Raw genomic sequence first — 17562 nt, forward strand, 5'->3', positions numbered from 1 at the left:
ATGAGCCTGGTTCTCATTTAAAGAGACAAAAAGTGCCAGAAAGGGGACGGAAAAAAAAGAAAAACCGTGCTGGATGCTGTGGCATGTGGACAAAAATGTGTTACAAATGGTGCGTAGCTGACCAAAAACACAAAGCAAGAAGACAAACACATGAGTAGAGGTCTGAGTTTCATGTTCACATGCAGCTGGGAGCCATATTTGGGGTCTAAACCCCCCCCCACCCCCCACCCCGAAAATACTGAAAACAACATGGCATTTTATCTGAGGAGCTCTCCCTCCATGAGACCTTACCGAGTCAGCTCCTCCATGAGCTGTGTGTGGTCAGGAGGGAAGAACTTCACCACGAAGCGGAGGATGGTGTTTTTAGGCCCTGAGGGAGGGAAAATGAAGGGTGTGAGTGCAGATGAAGGGGACGGCCAGAGAAGTCAAGATACAGACAAAAATAATCTCAACACCACTGCTGTGGTATATATGATAAGTGTAGTGTGTCATGTGTCTAATTTAGAAAGGAGGTCAAGTCTATTTTTTAAGGAAAATTTAAGAAATTCAAATCGAGACATTTAATCCGCATTTGAAAATGAAGCACTAAAATCAAATCTGCACTTTTGACACTTGTACAACATTTTAAAGGAGACTCATTCACCCAGATTCACATCCTTAAATGCAGCTCATGTTTATTCAAATTGTAAATTGACACCAAACCTGATTCAGAGTTTAGAAAAAAGCACTAATCAGCACTGGATTGGCAGTTATCAATCCCTACATTTGAACGCCTGTATCACATCTTTGTGTGCATATGTTTGTGGCGAGAACTGTAAATAAATGTGTTCGACATTGCAGCTCTCGAGTGAAAGCAGAATATCATTACAAAGAGACAGATACTTACGTCTGATCTGTTTTAGCGTCGGCTTCAGCAGATCCAGCCACAACTGAGGGAGAGAGAACAATTTCACTTATCCGTAACGAGTTTAATCATCATTATAACGTAATTATTGTGAAGAATTTCCATAAAGGAAAGTTAGGTAGGTCCTTTGGTTCTCACTGGTAAATGAAATCAACAATTTCCTTAACAGAGGACAGGAAAACTTCTCGAAATATTAGATGAAATAACTACCAAACACCATGGAGATGCAGCAACACATCATTATGGAGCATAATCACAACTTGTTAGGCACATGAGCGCATGTGAAACGCTCCGTGTAATAACTTTTGATTATGATGTAGCATATTCTGATCCTGGGTTATTCATTATATCTATAAATCACACAGTCAACAACACAAGACCGGAAACAGCCGCTGATATTCCCTGTGATATGAATCGCTTCAAGCGTACGCGTCTTTCTTCCGTGCATGCACCGACACTGTGGCCATTATTTCTACACTGTGACATCATGTGTTCTACTTGTCCACTTTCAATCTGCTCTCAGACCCGAGGCAGTGAGAGTGCACAGAGAGCGTCCGTGTCTGACGTCTGACTGTGCACATTGATACGTTAATGTGTTCACCTTCCACAAGCAAACACAGGAAAACACAGACACGCCCCCCCCCCACCCTCAGGCATTTACATCCAATTATTACAAGCAGCTGCTCCGCGATGAAACGGCAAGACGAAACTGAGATCACATGAAATCAGTGATGTCCAGGCGATGAACTGCAGATAAAAGAGTCCTCCTGTGGTACATGACGAAGAAGAACTTCCATTCCATTACACCGAACTAATCACAACCTTCCAGGGAGCACACATGTCATTTAAGCTAAAGATAAACTTGTGGGAGAGGATGACGCTTCACGCTCAGAGTAAAGAGGAAGAGGACGCACAGAGAGGAGAGATCAACAAGTGATAAAATATGCATTTACACATACGTACAGTATCTTTGTTTATTAGATACCTCTGTACCTAAGATATGCCATAGACCATGTGTATGTGTACACTATATACAATGAATGTGTGTATATGTATATACATATGATACATGCAGTATGTATGTATGTAAGCATGTAGGCTCTTTAGGACATTTTCCTGCATAAACACTGGCCTTGTCAGGACCAGTAGTCCACATAGTGACCAAAACCGAGCCCAGCTAGATGTCAACTGTAATTCAATAGTCCTGTGGTTAACTTAAGGGATTTGAATTGTATTAGGTTAAAGTTAGGAAATGAACTGGTTTATGGTTCGGTTAAAACAAAGCTATAAGCTAAAATAGTCAACCCTAAATTAAAGACAGAAAATCATACCGACAGTACCCTAGATTCTGTCTCACCGTCATTTTGCGATGGTCCAGATACTCCAGCCCAAAATAGTCTCCCTCCGTCAGGTTGAGATGGACGCAAATCAGGTCAAACAGCACTTTGCCGGGAGAACGTTGCTGAAAGAGAAAGAGAAAGAAATCGACATTTTTAAAACATTTGAAACTAGAAGATGGATAAGTACGACGTTGTCGCAAAGCATCGCATCAGAGGGTGATTTTAAGGTCAAGTCTGTAACATTTTAGGAGGTTTTACAGGCAGACTGAGGCTGCCATTTTCTGTCACAACGCTGGAGGACAGAGCGCGTGTGTGCACTTGAAGACAGACATCATCTGTCGTCTGTTAAACCACGTCATGTCTGCACGTTTGCCGTTGTTTACCACTGTTTACCAGTGGTTTGCTGGAGCCGTCCAGCAGCAGCAGAGACATGAGAAGCATGAAGCAATCTCCTCCCCGCAGTTTGGGACTTAATCGATCCCCACCGACAAGAACATGAAAGGAAACACTCAGACATGGAAGCAACCCCAAAATTAGTACGCAACAATTATCTCCCCACGTGGTTTCGAGCTAAATGGTACCAGCCTGTCAGACTGTGGTTTTATTGAGTCTAGAACATTAAAAAAATGTCAAAATTTAAACAATATAAATGGCATACACCTTAGATACATTCATAATTCTGCATAAATCCATTTCTCTTTAACAAACTATCATTTTACACTTTTCTAAATTTTCAAATGACGTTCCAAAGATCAAAAACATTTAAAAACAGATTATTTTAGTCACTTCTTGATTATATAATAGTATTTAACACCGTCTTTCACCAACATTAAGACACTCTTTATTTTTGATTCTCTTTCACCATAGATTTACTTCCATAAATTCCCTCTTTTAATGAGAAAGAAGCAGGAAGCATGACGTAATCTGGTTGGGGCAAGTTCACAATTTCAGGCAAATAAAACAAAAGGTAGTGAAAGCCTGTTGGCTCATTGCCATATACTGTACCTTGTTTCAGTTAGTATCATTATTTTGCACAACGTTTTACAGGGTCAGAGTTCTTTTATGCGATTAAGGGGAACATTTTCTGCACTACGCCAGGTTCCCATGAGACTAAAAATAAGACTCGGTTCAAACGGATAAGACGCGTGTTAATGCCGGACAAAGAGAGGGTGAAACTTCACAATAGATAACAGAGAGAGAGAGACGATGAGTGGGGGAGAAGGAGAGGAATCAGAGCAGGGAAGCCCACGGTAGTGTGATCCAAGTCTGACACCATCTGGCTACCGTGTGTGTGTCTGTCTGTGTGTGTGTGTGTGTGTCCATCTGTTTCTGTGTGGTTTAGACCGTCAGTACGGACACGCCCACATACAGTACTCGCCCGCCTCGCACATTTAAAAAAGGACACGCGAACACGCATTGTGACGCAATCTAAGCCTCTCGAGCCAGCGGTGATAAATTACAATACACTGCCGTAGATCAGCTTTGCCGATGTCCTGACCCAGTGACATCCTTATTACACGTTGGTAACAGAGCGAGAGAGAGAGACAGATGCCACTCTCCTGCACAAAGCTCAAGGACTCTTCTGGGGTTGGACAAAATCCAGACACGGGTTTGTGGCGAACGTGGTTTAACGGATGTTAAAACTGCTGTCAGCCGCGTTGTCCTTCGGCTTCCTGTACGTTGCCGCCATTTGCCCGTGCCTCCCATACTACATAGACATTTAGAGCTGAAACAATTAATCGATTATTAATCGATTACTATTTTGATCATCGATGAATCCGTTTAAAGCTTTTTTTCGTGATTAAAACAAGATTTCCGATTGTTTAAGCTTCTTAAATGTGAGTGTTTTCTTCATTTCTTTGCACCGGATAACAAAGAAATCATTCAAAGTTAATAATTTTGGTTTCATTGGTCATCATTTCCAGGTTTGACGAACACCGATTTCTGAAATGTTATGGACCAAACGATGAATCGAGAAAATAATCGACAGATTAATCGATTATGAAAAGAATCGCTAGTTGCAGCTCTACTTCCCTTGATTTAATGTAAAGATCTGATAGCTGAATAAAGGACACGAGAGAGAAAGAAATTGTGGGCTTTGTTAACACAAAATTTAGTTTTATGGAGTACAACGCATCCTAATAAACTAAATAGAGCAAGATGCTGGAGTATTACGGTGGAGGTTTTAACTAAAAATAGGCAAGAAGGTTTGGCTAAGTAGTAAATTTAAGCAAAAATGGAATTGAATGGAACGTTGTTGGTGGCGGTGAGCAAGAGAGAGAGAGAAAGAAAGAGAAGGAGGAATCTGAAATGTTTGGAAACAGATCGTGTTTCACAAAAATAATGACCAAGGTTGAATTCCCAGTATGTTTTTGGGCAAAAGCAATTTCCTCAAATATCAGTAAAAAAAAAAAAAAAACCCTCTCCAATAAAGAGAGTAAGCCGTTACAGTACATACCTGGGGGAGATATCCTATATCGCATTCAGGTAATGTTAGATAGGAGGTGGAATGCAGACAGGAGAGGGGGGAGGGAGGGAGGGTGTTACAAAGAAAACAAGAGGCGAAAGATTTAAATGTCGATAGCAGATATGGTACAATAACAAAGGTTGTGAGAAGTGTCATTGTATAACTCGATGTGTCTCGTTAGAGTGATGCCTTCACTGACTCTCGTGAACCCGGATACTGTTTAAGGAGAAGAGGAAAGGGAAAGAGTCATGAGGAAGGAGGGATCTTGATTTGACACAAAAATGAAAACATACAGCAGCTGGAAAAACCTACTATTTTTTGCCTTACACCAAGGGCCTCAAACTCAAAATAAGCTGGGGGGTGAGTGAACTTCTAGTCTGGTCAGGAGGGGGCCGGCCAACAGTTATGTATAACAGCTGTAAGGATGTTGCAATTGAAAACATTTAGGATGACATTGCACACCATTTCACCGTAAAGGTGTTAGTTTTGATAGATAGTTTACGACAACAAAAACACAATTGTGATGTAAATGAATCTGTAAATAACACCGACAGACAGAAACCAAACCACTAAATCAAAATAAATGTGGAGACAATTAAACACTACAAGCTTGTATACAATTAAATGTTGAATGTATAGAAATATCTTTAGAAACACTGTTGGGCAGTTTGGAAGTGAAGGGCCACAAGTTTGAAACCCCCTGCCTTACACCATTCACTACTGTAGAGGTCTCGCCTCACTTTTACACCTTCTATGCATGAGATTTATTTACAAAATCATTGCCACGCTGCACAAACGGCATCCACCAACACTGCCTGTGTTCCTACATTATACATGGAACCCCAGCGCTGCCACATGCAGCCAACAGCAGTGCTCACTCCTTACTAAATAAAAGTGGCACTTAAAATGGAACCATCCAGCCTGTTCTCATGATCCGCTCTTGGCAACAGTTCACGGAGAGGAAATGGACACTCGACCGCCCGAGGTCAAAAATATAACATACATACATACAGTATTTACAGTTTTATTTATAATGAAATAGGAGAGTAAAAACAGGTCACACTTTTGAGATCAAGTCATGGGAGAAATGACGTTAATGACAAAGTATCACAGGGCCTATAAATGACTGCATGTATGAGAACGTTGAAATCTGTGAGCTGTGCAGGGGCCGAGCAGACGAGGCTCCCGTGGAGTTCAGACCGGGCTGCTTTCAGTTCAAATCACAATCACTTCATTGAGCGGGCCTCCATCAATGAGCCTTTTCTCAGCCGGCCAAAAACACACACTCACTCACACACACACACACAGACAAATATCTTGTCTAGATGTGGAATGGTGCACGACAAATCCAGATATTTCTCTGCTGCGTGTAAAACTCTGCACAGTAAAGAGGCTGAAAAATAAAAATGTCAGGTGGGGAGTCAGAATTTCCAGTCGACTACAGACAGTTAAATGCAACCTGCAGCAGAGGCCAAGGTCCTTAAAGGCAGGGTCCACTTTCAAACAGCTGTCCTGCTTCACCAACGTGGCAAGATAATTAGAAGGCTAGCCGGTCTAGAGGCGAGGCTTAACAAACTAACTGTCCAGCACTGAACTGTGCCGGAATCTGGCTTCAGGTCTGGTGACCGTCATCCAAACATCCAAAACACAAACAGACCTCTTTGAGGATAAATGGACATAGGGGAAGAGAGAGGGGGGAGGAAAAAGCAGCACTTCTGCGTATATCTGCCGTGTCCTCACAGCTCCTGAGCTATTAAAAGCCGTACTTTTTGATTGTGACTAAACTAATGAGAAAAGCACACGCTCTGATAGATGAGACGGCACGAAAAAAAAGACTGCTTTTTTCTGGCAGCAAGTGCTGAGTCTAAAAATAAGGCTAATAAAACAGAGAGGCATATCTGCAGCTGATCCAACTGCTTCCTGCTTCTGTTTACGTTTCAGAGAATGACTCATGCACTTTTATTTTTGCAGCAAACGAGGCTCAGATTATGCCGACGTCATAGAGGATTGTAGGTCACAAAGAGCAAATTGAGACTGCCTGGTGGATCACAAGTGTGATAGCAAAACAAAGTAAGGCAGTTTGCTTAGGAATTAGGAAAATCTCACTCCCTCTTTCCTCGGCTCTTTGGATTCGGACTCCATCCCTCGCCAGCTTTCGTGTTCATTCACCAGACTGTCTCCATGCCAAGACTATCCTCACAGTTACCCTGCAAAGTCATCAGTCACAAAACAACAACACACACACAAACGCACACTCCCTCCTCTCCTACTCCCTCGCTCCTTGAATACAGGTTCTCACGCACGGGGTCAACAAGAGTGTGTGATTTACTTCTCTTGCTTATGTCAGAGATGAAAGCTCATGAAAATGCACAAGTCGTACGTAAGAGAGTAAATCAAAAGCTTCATCATCGGCTGATTATCAGAAAATCTAACCAGGTCGGATTTATTTAAACGACTTTAGGGGCCCAATGTATATTATATAGAGGATATTGTTTCTAATTGAACAGACAGTCACAAAAAGTCCGTATAAGAATCACTTTTTTAGTAGGCCATAATGAAACCATTGTCGTGATCAATTATTTTGCTCGTCTTCTACATTCTCCTCCTCCTCTCTTTCTTTCTTTCTTTGGATCCCGTCTTCTCGTGCAGTTTACAGCCAAGTAAAACACTCTCACCATCTGCGGTGGCATGCCGAGTGTTCCACGGCGTCACTGATGCAAATGGCCTATGAAAATACAAATACTTTTAGGTGTAACTCCTAAATTCCTTGCACAAGGCCGTCTGCTCCTGCTCTGGTTTGTTAAAAATGAAGAAATCTCACTGAATTCTGTTCAATGTCTCGGAGCAAACTGGCATGAAGTGAAGAGATGTTTGAAAGGTACCACTCCTCTGGAGCTCGGCAGCACTTGGACTAAACGTCGACAGGGATAGAAACCAGATGGGTGAGACTGATGATAAGAACTCTACACAAGGGAAAAGACAGGACGGGGGACGGGGGGGAGAAAAAAAAGCACCTCAGAGTTGTTCAATTTCTTCTCTTGTTCCCCTGCTATGAGTTCCAGCAGGGAACCTTTCAGCAAAGCACTTTGTCAAACTTTCTCATACACCTCTTTGTTTCATCTATCACACACATCTCATGTTTTTTTAGATTTCCATCTCACTGACAAAGTAGACATTTGCTCTGTGGATGTGTTTTTTTTTTTTTTGGGGGGGGTATTTTCTCATGCTCATACCAGAGAACCTGCTGTGCCCTGTTGCTGCACTTCAGGTCAGTGGGACAGAGGGGAAATAAAAAAAACACACACTGGAGTCACAGCAGCGAGCGTGCAATGTGACACTATCACTCGCAGCAATGTATTTTACTGTTCTGGATTTCCTGCGTCGGTATGCACGTCGCCTGCAAACTGTCCGTTTATCTCCGCACCAGCTGCTGGGACGGTTTGAAATGAGATAGATTGCTGTTTGTTGCCCCAAGCCTCACAATAATGTGTCTATAAGACGTTTAACAACACACAAGACTGTTGTCTGCTGCAAGGGCCGAGCACAGCAGCGCATGAGATCTACTTTAATAATGTCATGTTAAAGCCATTGTTCTGGTGGTGCTACTTCTTCCTCAGTCTGAGCATTACAGATGCCCCCCCCCCCCAACCTTCCTGCAGCCGGGCTTTCCCCCCCGCTGTGCTTGCTGCGCTGCTAACTCAGCAGCCGCTCAGAGACAAGAAAAAGTCACTGGGTTTCCCTACAGCTTGTTGGTGTTGGCCATTGAATGATGAAAGTATTTAAGTGTTACAACCTTTCATAACAACGCCCGCTGCTGCAGCCACTGCTTGTGCACCTGTGGGTTACTACTAATGTCATTGTCCATTGTTTTCTGTGCAATTTAACCAATTATTTGAAATTTGCAATATACAGATAGATATATAAAGATTAGTGCTGTCAATTAAACGCACTATTAACGCAAACCCATTTTAGCGGCGTCAATTTTTTAACGTTCTTTTTGGCCTAGAAAATGTTGTAGTTTTTTTTCCACATCCTGTTGCAACAACTAGTAACATTAGAAAAACTACACCACCACACCAGATCTAGCTAGACCGGAAACAAAACAACAGGCACGCTGCACACACTTGTTTGGGCTTGCGAGACGGCCAAAGAGTAGTACGCTAACGTTACGCTTTGAGTGGATGGCGAGCGTTGTGTGCTTCTCCGTCTCCAAGGGGGCTCTCCGTATCCAACGCAGCCTGGGTCATCTCTCGACACGCTCCCCACATCCAAGTAATGATGTGTGCAGTGTTACCAACCAAGCTGGCAGACCCCCGAACCGTAGTAAGGAGACCTCCGAAGACCGCTAGCCCCTTTAGCTCATTGCGGCAACAACACGTTAACTCCGTTGAAGAACGGCACTTTAGCAGGGTGATACACAGCTTAATTGCGATTTATACGTGAGTTAACTATGACATTAATGCGATTAATCGCGATTAAATATTTTAAATCGTTTGACAGCACTAATATAAAGTTAAATGTGGACTGTGCCTTGGCCAAGAACCTGATATAAGCCATAAACAGACACAGCATGTTATTGTGTGCAAATGTTTCTCTCTTTTTCCATGACATGTTTCACCCGTTCAGACACACTGGTATAAAATGTGAAGAATGCCAGTGGCCCACGCGGTGCTTTTTCCATCTCCAGGAAATAAAAGGAGGAACACAAAACAGCAGCGACCGGCAGGACAGATGGGCGAGGCCTCCTTCCTCCTCGTACCGTCCACCAATCGCATTCTCTCCTTAAGATTAGGTTAAAAGGCTTAACCCACTGGCACCAGTTCCCTCCATCGCTGCCAGAAGGAAAAGGACACGCGGTTCACACACGGACAGAGGGACGCGCACATACCTAAGTGGACTGTTGAATATACGGCGTGTTGGCAGAGCACCTGCTAGCACGGACAGCGAGGCATGGTGGCGTTACCCCTGATGCAGGATGATGAAAATGTCCACAGGCTACTGGGAGGACAACAGTGCGTATCTAAGTGCGTGTTTGTGTGTGTGTGTGTGAGTGAGTGTGTTACGGCTCACAGAACACTTGAGGCAGACAATTAGATTGAGCAGCAGAGGGGAATACGTGCACAATGTTGTACCATTACACAAAAGGCAATTAGTTTGATGTGTGTAGGACGGCGTTTGTGCGATGCCTGGCACAATAATGAGATCTGTAAATCTCACGACGGGGCTGCTTTTTTTTCTTAAAAGCATCTGGAGCTCCGTTGGGAAACAAGGCGGTCAAATGAAAAGTGTCGACCACGTGGTGGCACAAGCTTTTATCTTAAGTGTCTACCAGTTTGTCACAGTAAACAAACTTCCTCTGCTTCTGGGTCTCAAACCTTTCATCTCAAATAAATCCCCACAGACACAAGCTCTTCCATACAACCTTGTTGTTTTTATATATTTTCTTCAGTGCCACAATAATCCTTTGGCCAATGAGTTTTCCGTGTCACCAGAATGTAAATAAACGGGTGTCCGACGTGACTGTGGAGGCCATAAAGTATAAAATGTAACCTATGGGAGGAGACTAGAATGCGGCTCAGGCCACATTTTTCTGTCCCAACCCAATTTTTCTGTGCATTCTGGTTTTTGGGTTTGAAAATGACACACTAGTGAAGCACAAAAGGTAACAAATGATTTTAGTGGGTTTTAGTGGCATGTAGGGGTGAAATTGCATATCGCTCCCAAATGAATACCATTTGCCCTGCAAATGTGTGCGGGTTGGCCTTCAAATTAGAGGTAGACTGATGTGGGGTTTTCTTTGGGTGATGCCAATTTTTAAAAATCGGAGCAACCAGTTGCCAATTATTATTGGTGATTTTCTTGTGGCCCATGTACAGAGCTGATTTTTCTAATCAAATTTAACAGTTTATCCGTCCATCCATCCATTTTCTACCACTTTATCTATATATCTTTTATCTATATAGTCAACCACTTATTGAACAACACTATCAACCTTAATTTTATGTCTGCACTGCAAAGAATTTTCAATAAAATAATGCATGAACTAAATATTAAATACACAAAAGAAAGAACTTTTGGGTGAAAATCTTTTAGTTTCAGTGACTTGGTAACATTTATTCAGTTTCTGACAACATGAATATATCATTTGTTATCATTGCCGATGCCATTGATTACATCATGGCAAACATCAGCCCCATTAATCTGTCTACTTCTACTTCAAATGGCATAAAAACACAAAAAACCCTCCATAGACTCAGTGTTTGATTTGTCAATTCTGGGCAACTGGCAGCACAACATGGTGGACTCAAAAACAGCAGTAAATCTATTAAAACACAAACTTGGCATTAGAATAGGGTGGATACTACGGCTAAGCCCAGCACTTGTTTGTGTGTGCATCTGCTGTATGCGCCAGTTGCTGAGACGCAGGATTTGGGTCTAAATAAAAGAGGGCGTGGAGACAACTGAATAATTTAACTACGCCTGCATGTGTGTGGTTATCACGAAGATGCGCCGATGATTTACGAGCGAGCATCAAATCTAATTAAGCCACAGCCCCAAAAATCTTCATTGCAATTAAAAGTGGATACCACAATGACATTAAAGCATGTCAATCAACACACACACACACACACACACACAATTTTCCAACAGGAAATAAGTCTCTCATGACTTCTGCAGCCATTCAGCATCAAATGAAATGCTCCAGATAAGCCAAACGGGCACAAAAAAACTAAATCAATCCAAAGCCAAAGCCAAAAGAGTGGTGACAGTGATTCATCATGGGACAAAACGCCGGAAAGTCCCAGTCTGGTATGAAGTATGAAGTATGATGGAGCTGTCTGTAAATCTGTCAGAGAGAGACAGAGTCTGGGAGACACAAGGCTGGTAATAAAAATAAGAGGAAAAAGAACATGAAGGTGGGGATAGGTAAAAAAACCAACACGACCATTTTTCTTCCTCCCAACAACCACACGTCGGCCGACATTCCTCTGCTAAGTTACTCTGAGAAACGCGACGCTGGGGGGGGGGGGGGACGCAGCAGGAGAGCCGCTGGTAAATTCCACCGAGGGCTCCTTGAAAACATTCAGACAGAGGGAGCAAGGACACAGGAGCAGAAACACTTCACCTATTAAAAAGGAAGGAAAACCTAGTGCTCCAAGCTCCCACACACAAACACACTCGCTCAACAGCGTCCAAAAAAAAGTTAAAGAGCCTTGGCCAGAGCTGCAAACACACACAGAATGAGGCAGATCAGGGACCGCACACAATTCTAATCAGGAGTTTGGGGTTTTTAAGCTGTTTGCTAAACTCTTAGCTTTCACACTTGTGCAGTTTCTTTCTGGTTCCCACACCAGGAACCGAATTCCAGTACACAACTAGTTGACCTGATCTTCCAAATACCTTAAAAGGTAAATACCCCCCACCAGTTTCCCAGTACACCACCAGTGAACAGTGCAGCTACAGCCTAAACAATTTGTTTCCTGACTCAAATAACACAAACACACACGCTTGTTGACTTAACGGGAAATGTAATGTTCAAGGAGACAAAAACATGTTTGGTGAGGTCACCGCCACCCAAATCTAAATAGTTCATCCATTAAAAGGATTCTCTTGAGGCATTGTTGTAGGTGACCACCAAATATTCATGTTATGCTCAAGTTCAAGCGAGTATTTATCAAAACCTTCGACCTTAACCATGAAAATCTATTACGCAGTTTATCTTATGAGTCCAATAGATCAGGATTCTCTAGAGGTGCGTCAGAGATATCATGGTCGCAAGGCAATAAATGTGGCTTGTACCAATGACTTCACGGTGTCTTGTAAATAACATGTACAAAAGAACAGGATGAAAACTGGACGTAGCCGCTGGTCATGCATGCCTTTCCCTCTAACACAACCTTCAACTCACTGATGACTTTTTCACCTTACGACCGGGGAGAGGCCCGACTCCTCCTCAACATCACGGAGGGAAGATTTACGGCAGCAGAGGCGACAGCTACGCGGGCCCCAACTCCACCCACTTACATCTGTCGACCTCTCAGCAGACAAAGACAACTTTGGATTTGTTATATTGACATATTGATCATCTGGCTCATGTCATCAAATCCAGGTGGCCTGAGAAGTGACACACTGCAGCATCAGCCAGATTCACTTGTCAAATACACTGTGGGCCACCTGCCATGATGTCTGCTGGTGCACGGTGCTGGTGCACGGTGGTGGTGATGGTGATAAACCTAAACGGCAGCAGATGCTCTTAATTTTCTGTTGTGTCAAAATCAAAACCGCTGAGGTTTCACTGTGGGAGGAGGGGGGTTGTGGCGATGAAGAGGCCAGCACAAAGAAAGAAAGACGAGGAGGTCTTTCATTCATTATCTTTAAATTAAGGATGGGAAGGTATACGATCAGTCTAGTCATTAATGGACCTCATAATTAAATCTTATTTAAGATTCTCGTGGTTTTTTTTTTTTTTTTTACATAGCAACTATAAAATATGTATACTAAGTGTGAAGCGATTAAACTTTAACACCACCTTGAGTGAATAGTTAGGGTTGTAGATTCTCATTCTATAATGACACTTCCATAAATCAGTGCACCCTCACTTGTCATATACAAAGAACATGACATAGCTGTGATGTAATGGTGGAGTTACAGTGATTACCCTGAACGAGGCCCAGCTCCTGGCCCCGTCACTGGGGACTCATTCACTGGCTGCTGGTGAGGCAGAATGCTTCTGTGGGAGTCGGATGTGTGTCTGTGTGCGTCGTTCTCCCCCCCGTCACAATCACAGAAACACAGACCTCTCTTTTTCCTCAGTGGGGCTTTCTTTTCTTTTCTTCCCTCCCCCCTCCCTGTCTCGCTCCCTTTCAGAGGCACTCTTTCTGTAACTGTGTCTCTATAAGCAACAGACACTCCACTTAGTGAATAATAATCTGTCCGACGGGTTCCCTCACTCCGCGTCAGCTCCGTCTGTGACCCTGTCTTTGAACTCGGCGCGTCTAAACGCTTCCACGTGGCTCCGTGTGTGCACACGCCCCAAACTAAGGGCAGAGTGACAGAAAAGGGCCAGCGCTGCCTGCACAATGCGACAACAGCGCGCGTGAAGGGTTTCCGACGGTATGGAGATTCCTCACTCCGCAGGGAGGTCAACGTCTGGGGTCGAGAAGCAAGAAGAGGAGAGAGGGGAAAAGCTGAGAGGAAAGACAGTCCACAGTCAGAAGTCCCTCTCTGAAGTCTCTGACCACAGGAATGAGACAGTGAATGCCAAGTACCATTACATAATACAGAGCAGATCCTTTGTATGAAAGCTGCACTGTGCTGCATCCACATGTTGCTCAAACCTCTAGTCAAAGAACATGACACGGCTGACCCCCTTCATTAAGCTTGTTAGTAACCATGGCTCCGACTGTCAAATGTTCCGTCAGTGCAACACACATGCACAGATGGAATCTTTCCGGGCTGCCAATTATTTTTGAAACAATGCAATCTTTGACTTCATAGAGAAAGAAAGCAGAACCAGAATTACACATTCACAAATCCTCTTTTAATGTTTCGACGTGTTTTCAAATGAGATTCAAGGATAGTGCTTTACTTTTATAGAGTGTAGGGCTGCAACTAACGTTTATTTACATAATCGATTAATCGTCTGGTCCATAAAATGTCAGGAAATGTTGATCAGCGTGTCTCAAACCTGGAAAGGACGATGTCCTCAAAAACCAAAAGTGATTCAGTTTTAATGATTTCTTTGTCGTATAAAGCAGAGAAACCAGAAAATATTCACATTTAAGAAGCTGAAAAAGCAGAAAACCTGTTTACAAGTGGTTCCCTGTAGCTCTTGAAAAAAGTATGTTTCTCTTTATTTTGTTTGTTTCTTTCTCTCTTTTATTATTTCTTTCAAATTGAACACTTGTTTTTTTAGGGATCAAGGCGATAAATGAAAGTGGTTTAATATTTCGTCCACTAAAATATGTCTTGCGTCAAATGCGTTGTCCAAGAATCAGAACTGTTGAGAGACATTCCCAGCACTTAAATGAGGACATTTTGTACATGAAGGTTTTTCTCAAGCATGAACTATATAAAATAAAGAGGTAAAAACAGTAATGAAATATATATATAGTATATAAAATGAAGATAACATCATGTATCAAGTCTTATATATAGTTTTACAACCCGGTTGAGTCTAGGGTTTAGTGTTGCAACACTATGTATAACACTTTGATCCATAAAATGAAGATAAAATCATGTATAAATAGGTTTTGTTGCTCCAGATTACATTTATTTGGGTGGAGAGGGACAAAAATGGCTCTTATAATACTACAGGGTGCAGCAAAGAACCGGGGCGTACTGACCTAAAGCCTGTAATGATGTCATGACAATGGCTATACTGCCTTCTGTTCTGTTAAAGCGAGTATTGCATGTAGCATATGAGTTAAAATCTGAGGAAACGCACAACTGATGCAACGATTTACTTTTGGCATGGATTATTTTTGATTTACACATATTGTTCGTGCAGAACTGGAGCAAAACTTTAAACGTTTGTCTCAATTTTCAGTCGAAAACAGCGTGGATGCTAAACTGCAATAACACAATGACGCAACGATGCACACATGCATTTCCTCTGCAACTCAGCAACTTCACAGCTCATTATTTATTCATATGTGTACCTCTAAGACAGACGGAGAAAGACGGGGAAAGACATCGCATCTGCAAATCACATCAAATGTTTATTTGAATAGGACTGTCATTAAATGGTCTCTTTCTGCATGCACACATGCTCTGGGTGCTGTACATTCAAGCACATGGGCCCATAAAGTCAAATATCCATGTAATGTGGATTTATGTGGCCCTTGTGAGTCCATACGAACAGCATCAACATGTAGCTGTGTGTGTGTGTGTGTGTAAGATGATGGATGAGGCCTGTCAGAGCTACTGTTGCTTTTGTACAGTATGTGCTCAAAGAGGAGAGAAGAGTCATAAACTTGCAGAAATCATAAAGCCAGAGGATTCAGCCTCATCCTAAAATAACTACAATGCTGTGCTTAAACATCACCTCGGCGCTGACCGCACACGCACACGCCACAGCAGCGACTTCAGCTTTCAGCAGCTCCTGAAACATGAGGACAATTTGGCTCCGGACCTCAAAAACACACATTTTCTTACACTGAATCACTCTTTGACCAGCCTGTGCGTTTCTTCTTTCTCTCCGTTTCATGTAAATGTCAGGGAAAAAGAACGACCGAAGGGGGAACTCTGGCTCTTTTTCTGGCTCTGGGGGCAGAGCCGATACAAACATCTCCAGCTGACTTTAACAACACTTTAGCTGTGTGGCTCTGTGCAGACTAGTCTGCTCATGGGAGGACGCATTAAAGCTAATTTCTGCTCTTGTTAAGCACCAACCAGTCGAGGTCTCAGAGGCGGGAGGGCAACAATGAGGCAATAACCGTAACTAACAAGACCAAGAGGACAACAGTAAATAACAGTTTATTTTCCTGGTATTCAGGGATAACTGTAGATGTAATACTTTTATATATACTTGCTTCCCATCCACTGTGGACAGGTCACTGATTGTACCTCCTTATGAAAACTATCATAAGTTTGGACCTCAGGCTCCATCATGTTGGCTGGGCGTCTTATTTTTATATCCGTGTGTGATAGGGGTCATTTACACTGCATGTGACTGTAATCGGAGGAAAACAAGCATTGACAAGGCAGAAACTTGTCAGGGAAAGTCAGTGAAGCTTACATCAACTGCACAGTGGCAACAAAATGTGCTGCGTTTCAAAAATTGAGACGCTGCCTGAAAAAAAGGCGTCCTTCCGTGTTGGTGGGAGGGGCTCGAGATAAAGAGCCTTCATCAACCTGAAGATGAAACCATTTTTTTATATTCATGAAAACCCATGTCGGGAGTCAGCCACTGCTTCTTTTGTGTTTTAATGTGATCATCGTCCTTTCATTGTATCTGCTCTCCTCACACACATCAATTCCTCAGGCCGCCGACAGCACAAAGACTCATCCATTTGAAATGTCAGCCACTCCTCGTCCAACACGAGTGAGCGTGTCTGTGTGCGTATTTGTGCATAATGTGGCAGGGGACCTGAAGCTCATCTATCATCATCATCCTTGAGGGACCGATAGTCCATCAGTTCCATCATCTTAATCCAAATAAAACCTCCCCCTGTAGTCGCAAATCATTCAAACACACTCAAAAGGTCACACGACGAGTGCAGATAACAAAGTCACAAACCAATCACGCAGCAAAAACACGCCACGAGATCGTCCTGCACCCGAACACGAACACTTCCCACACACACACACCACTGTCCACTCTGTCTCAGTGGACATCAGAAGCTTTGTGGGACAGATTGTGTTGATGTGTGTATGGATTAAGGTCAGAAAGAGGGACCAAATACACCAATTAGACTCCACTGATTGAAAGACATGATGAAAAACACTCTATCATGCCACATATGGTTCTACATGCTGGATGGACAGGGGTTCACTTCACGCTTGCTTGACAGTGAATTCAGGACTTTCCAGGACCAGTTCCCTTCAAATTCATGGACCAAATGTGCTGACACAGCTTAGGGTAGAAGGGCAACTTGTAAGAGCTGCTTTGCCCACTTTTATTGATTTGCAGCACGCTCTGCATCCGGCCAAGTGAGCCAAAGATCATGGAATTTTCATTTCCCAGACATCACGTCATTTGCTCTCTCTGCTAGTAATTACGACTCAATGTCCTAGTCTAGGTACAGTACATCAAACAATGCAGGGATATGGGAGACGTTTACCTAAATATCAAGTTAACTCAATTTTGTTTTCAAAATTTAAAAACTTTCAAGGATTTCAAGGACCCC

The 17562-nt window shown here is 42.9% G+C and overlaps 1 protein-coding gene across 3 annotated transcripts in view; it reads right to left on the minus strand.

Moving 5' to 3' along the window:
* Positions 1 to 17562, minus strand: part of LOC131446888 (FERM, ARHGEF and pleckstrin domain-containing protein 1-like) — a 51755-nt gene that overhangs the window by 23067 nt on the left and 11126 nt on the right. For all 3 annotated transcript variants that reach the window (XM_058618284.1, XM_058618276.1, XM_058618274.1), the window contains exons 3-5: positions 2262 to 2366; positions 887 to 929; positions 292 to 370 (exon numbers count right to left, since the gene is read on the minus strand). In XM_058618284.1, the coding sequence (XP_058474267.1) occupies positions 292 to 370; positions 887 to 929; positions 2262 to 2366 (227 nt within the window). The remainder of the gene's footprint in view (positions 1 to 291; positions 371 to 886; positions 930 to 2261; positions 2367 to 17562) is intronic.

The sequence above is a fragment of the Solea solea genome, chromosome 2 (assembly GCF_958295425.1).
Source record: "Solea solea chromosome 2, fSolSol10.1, whole genome shotgun sequence".
Lineage (NCBI taxonomy): Eukaryota > Metazoa > Chordata > Actinopteri > Pleuronectiformes > Soleidae > Solea > Solea solea.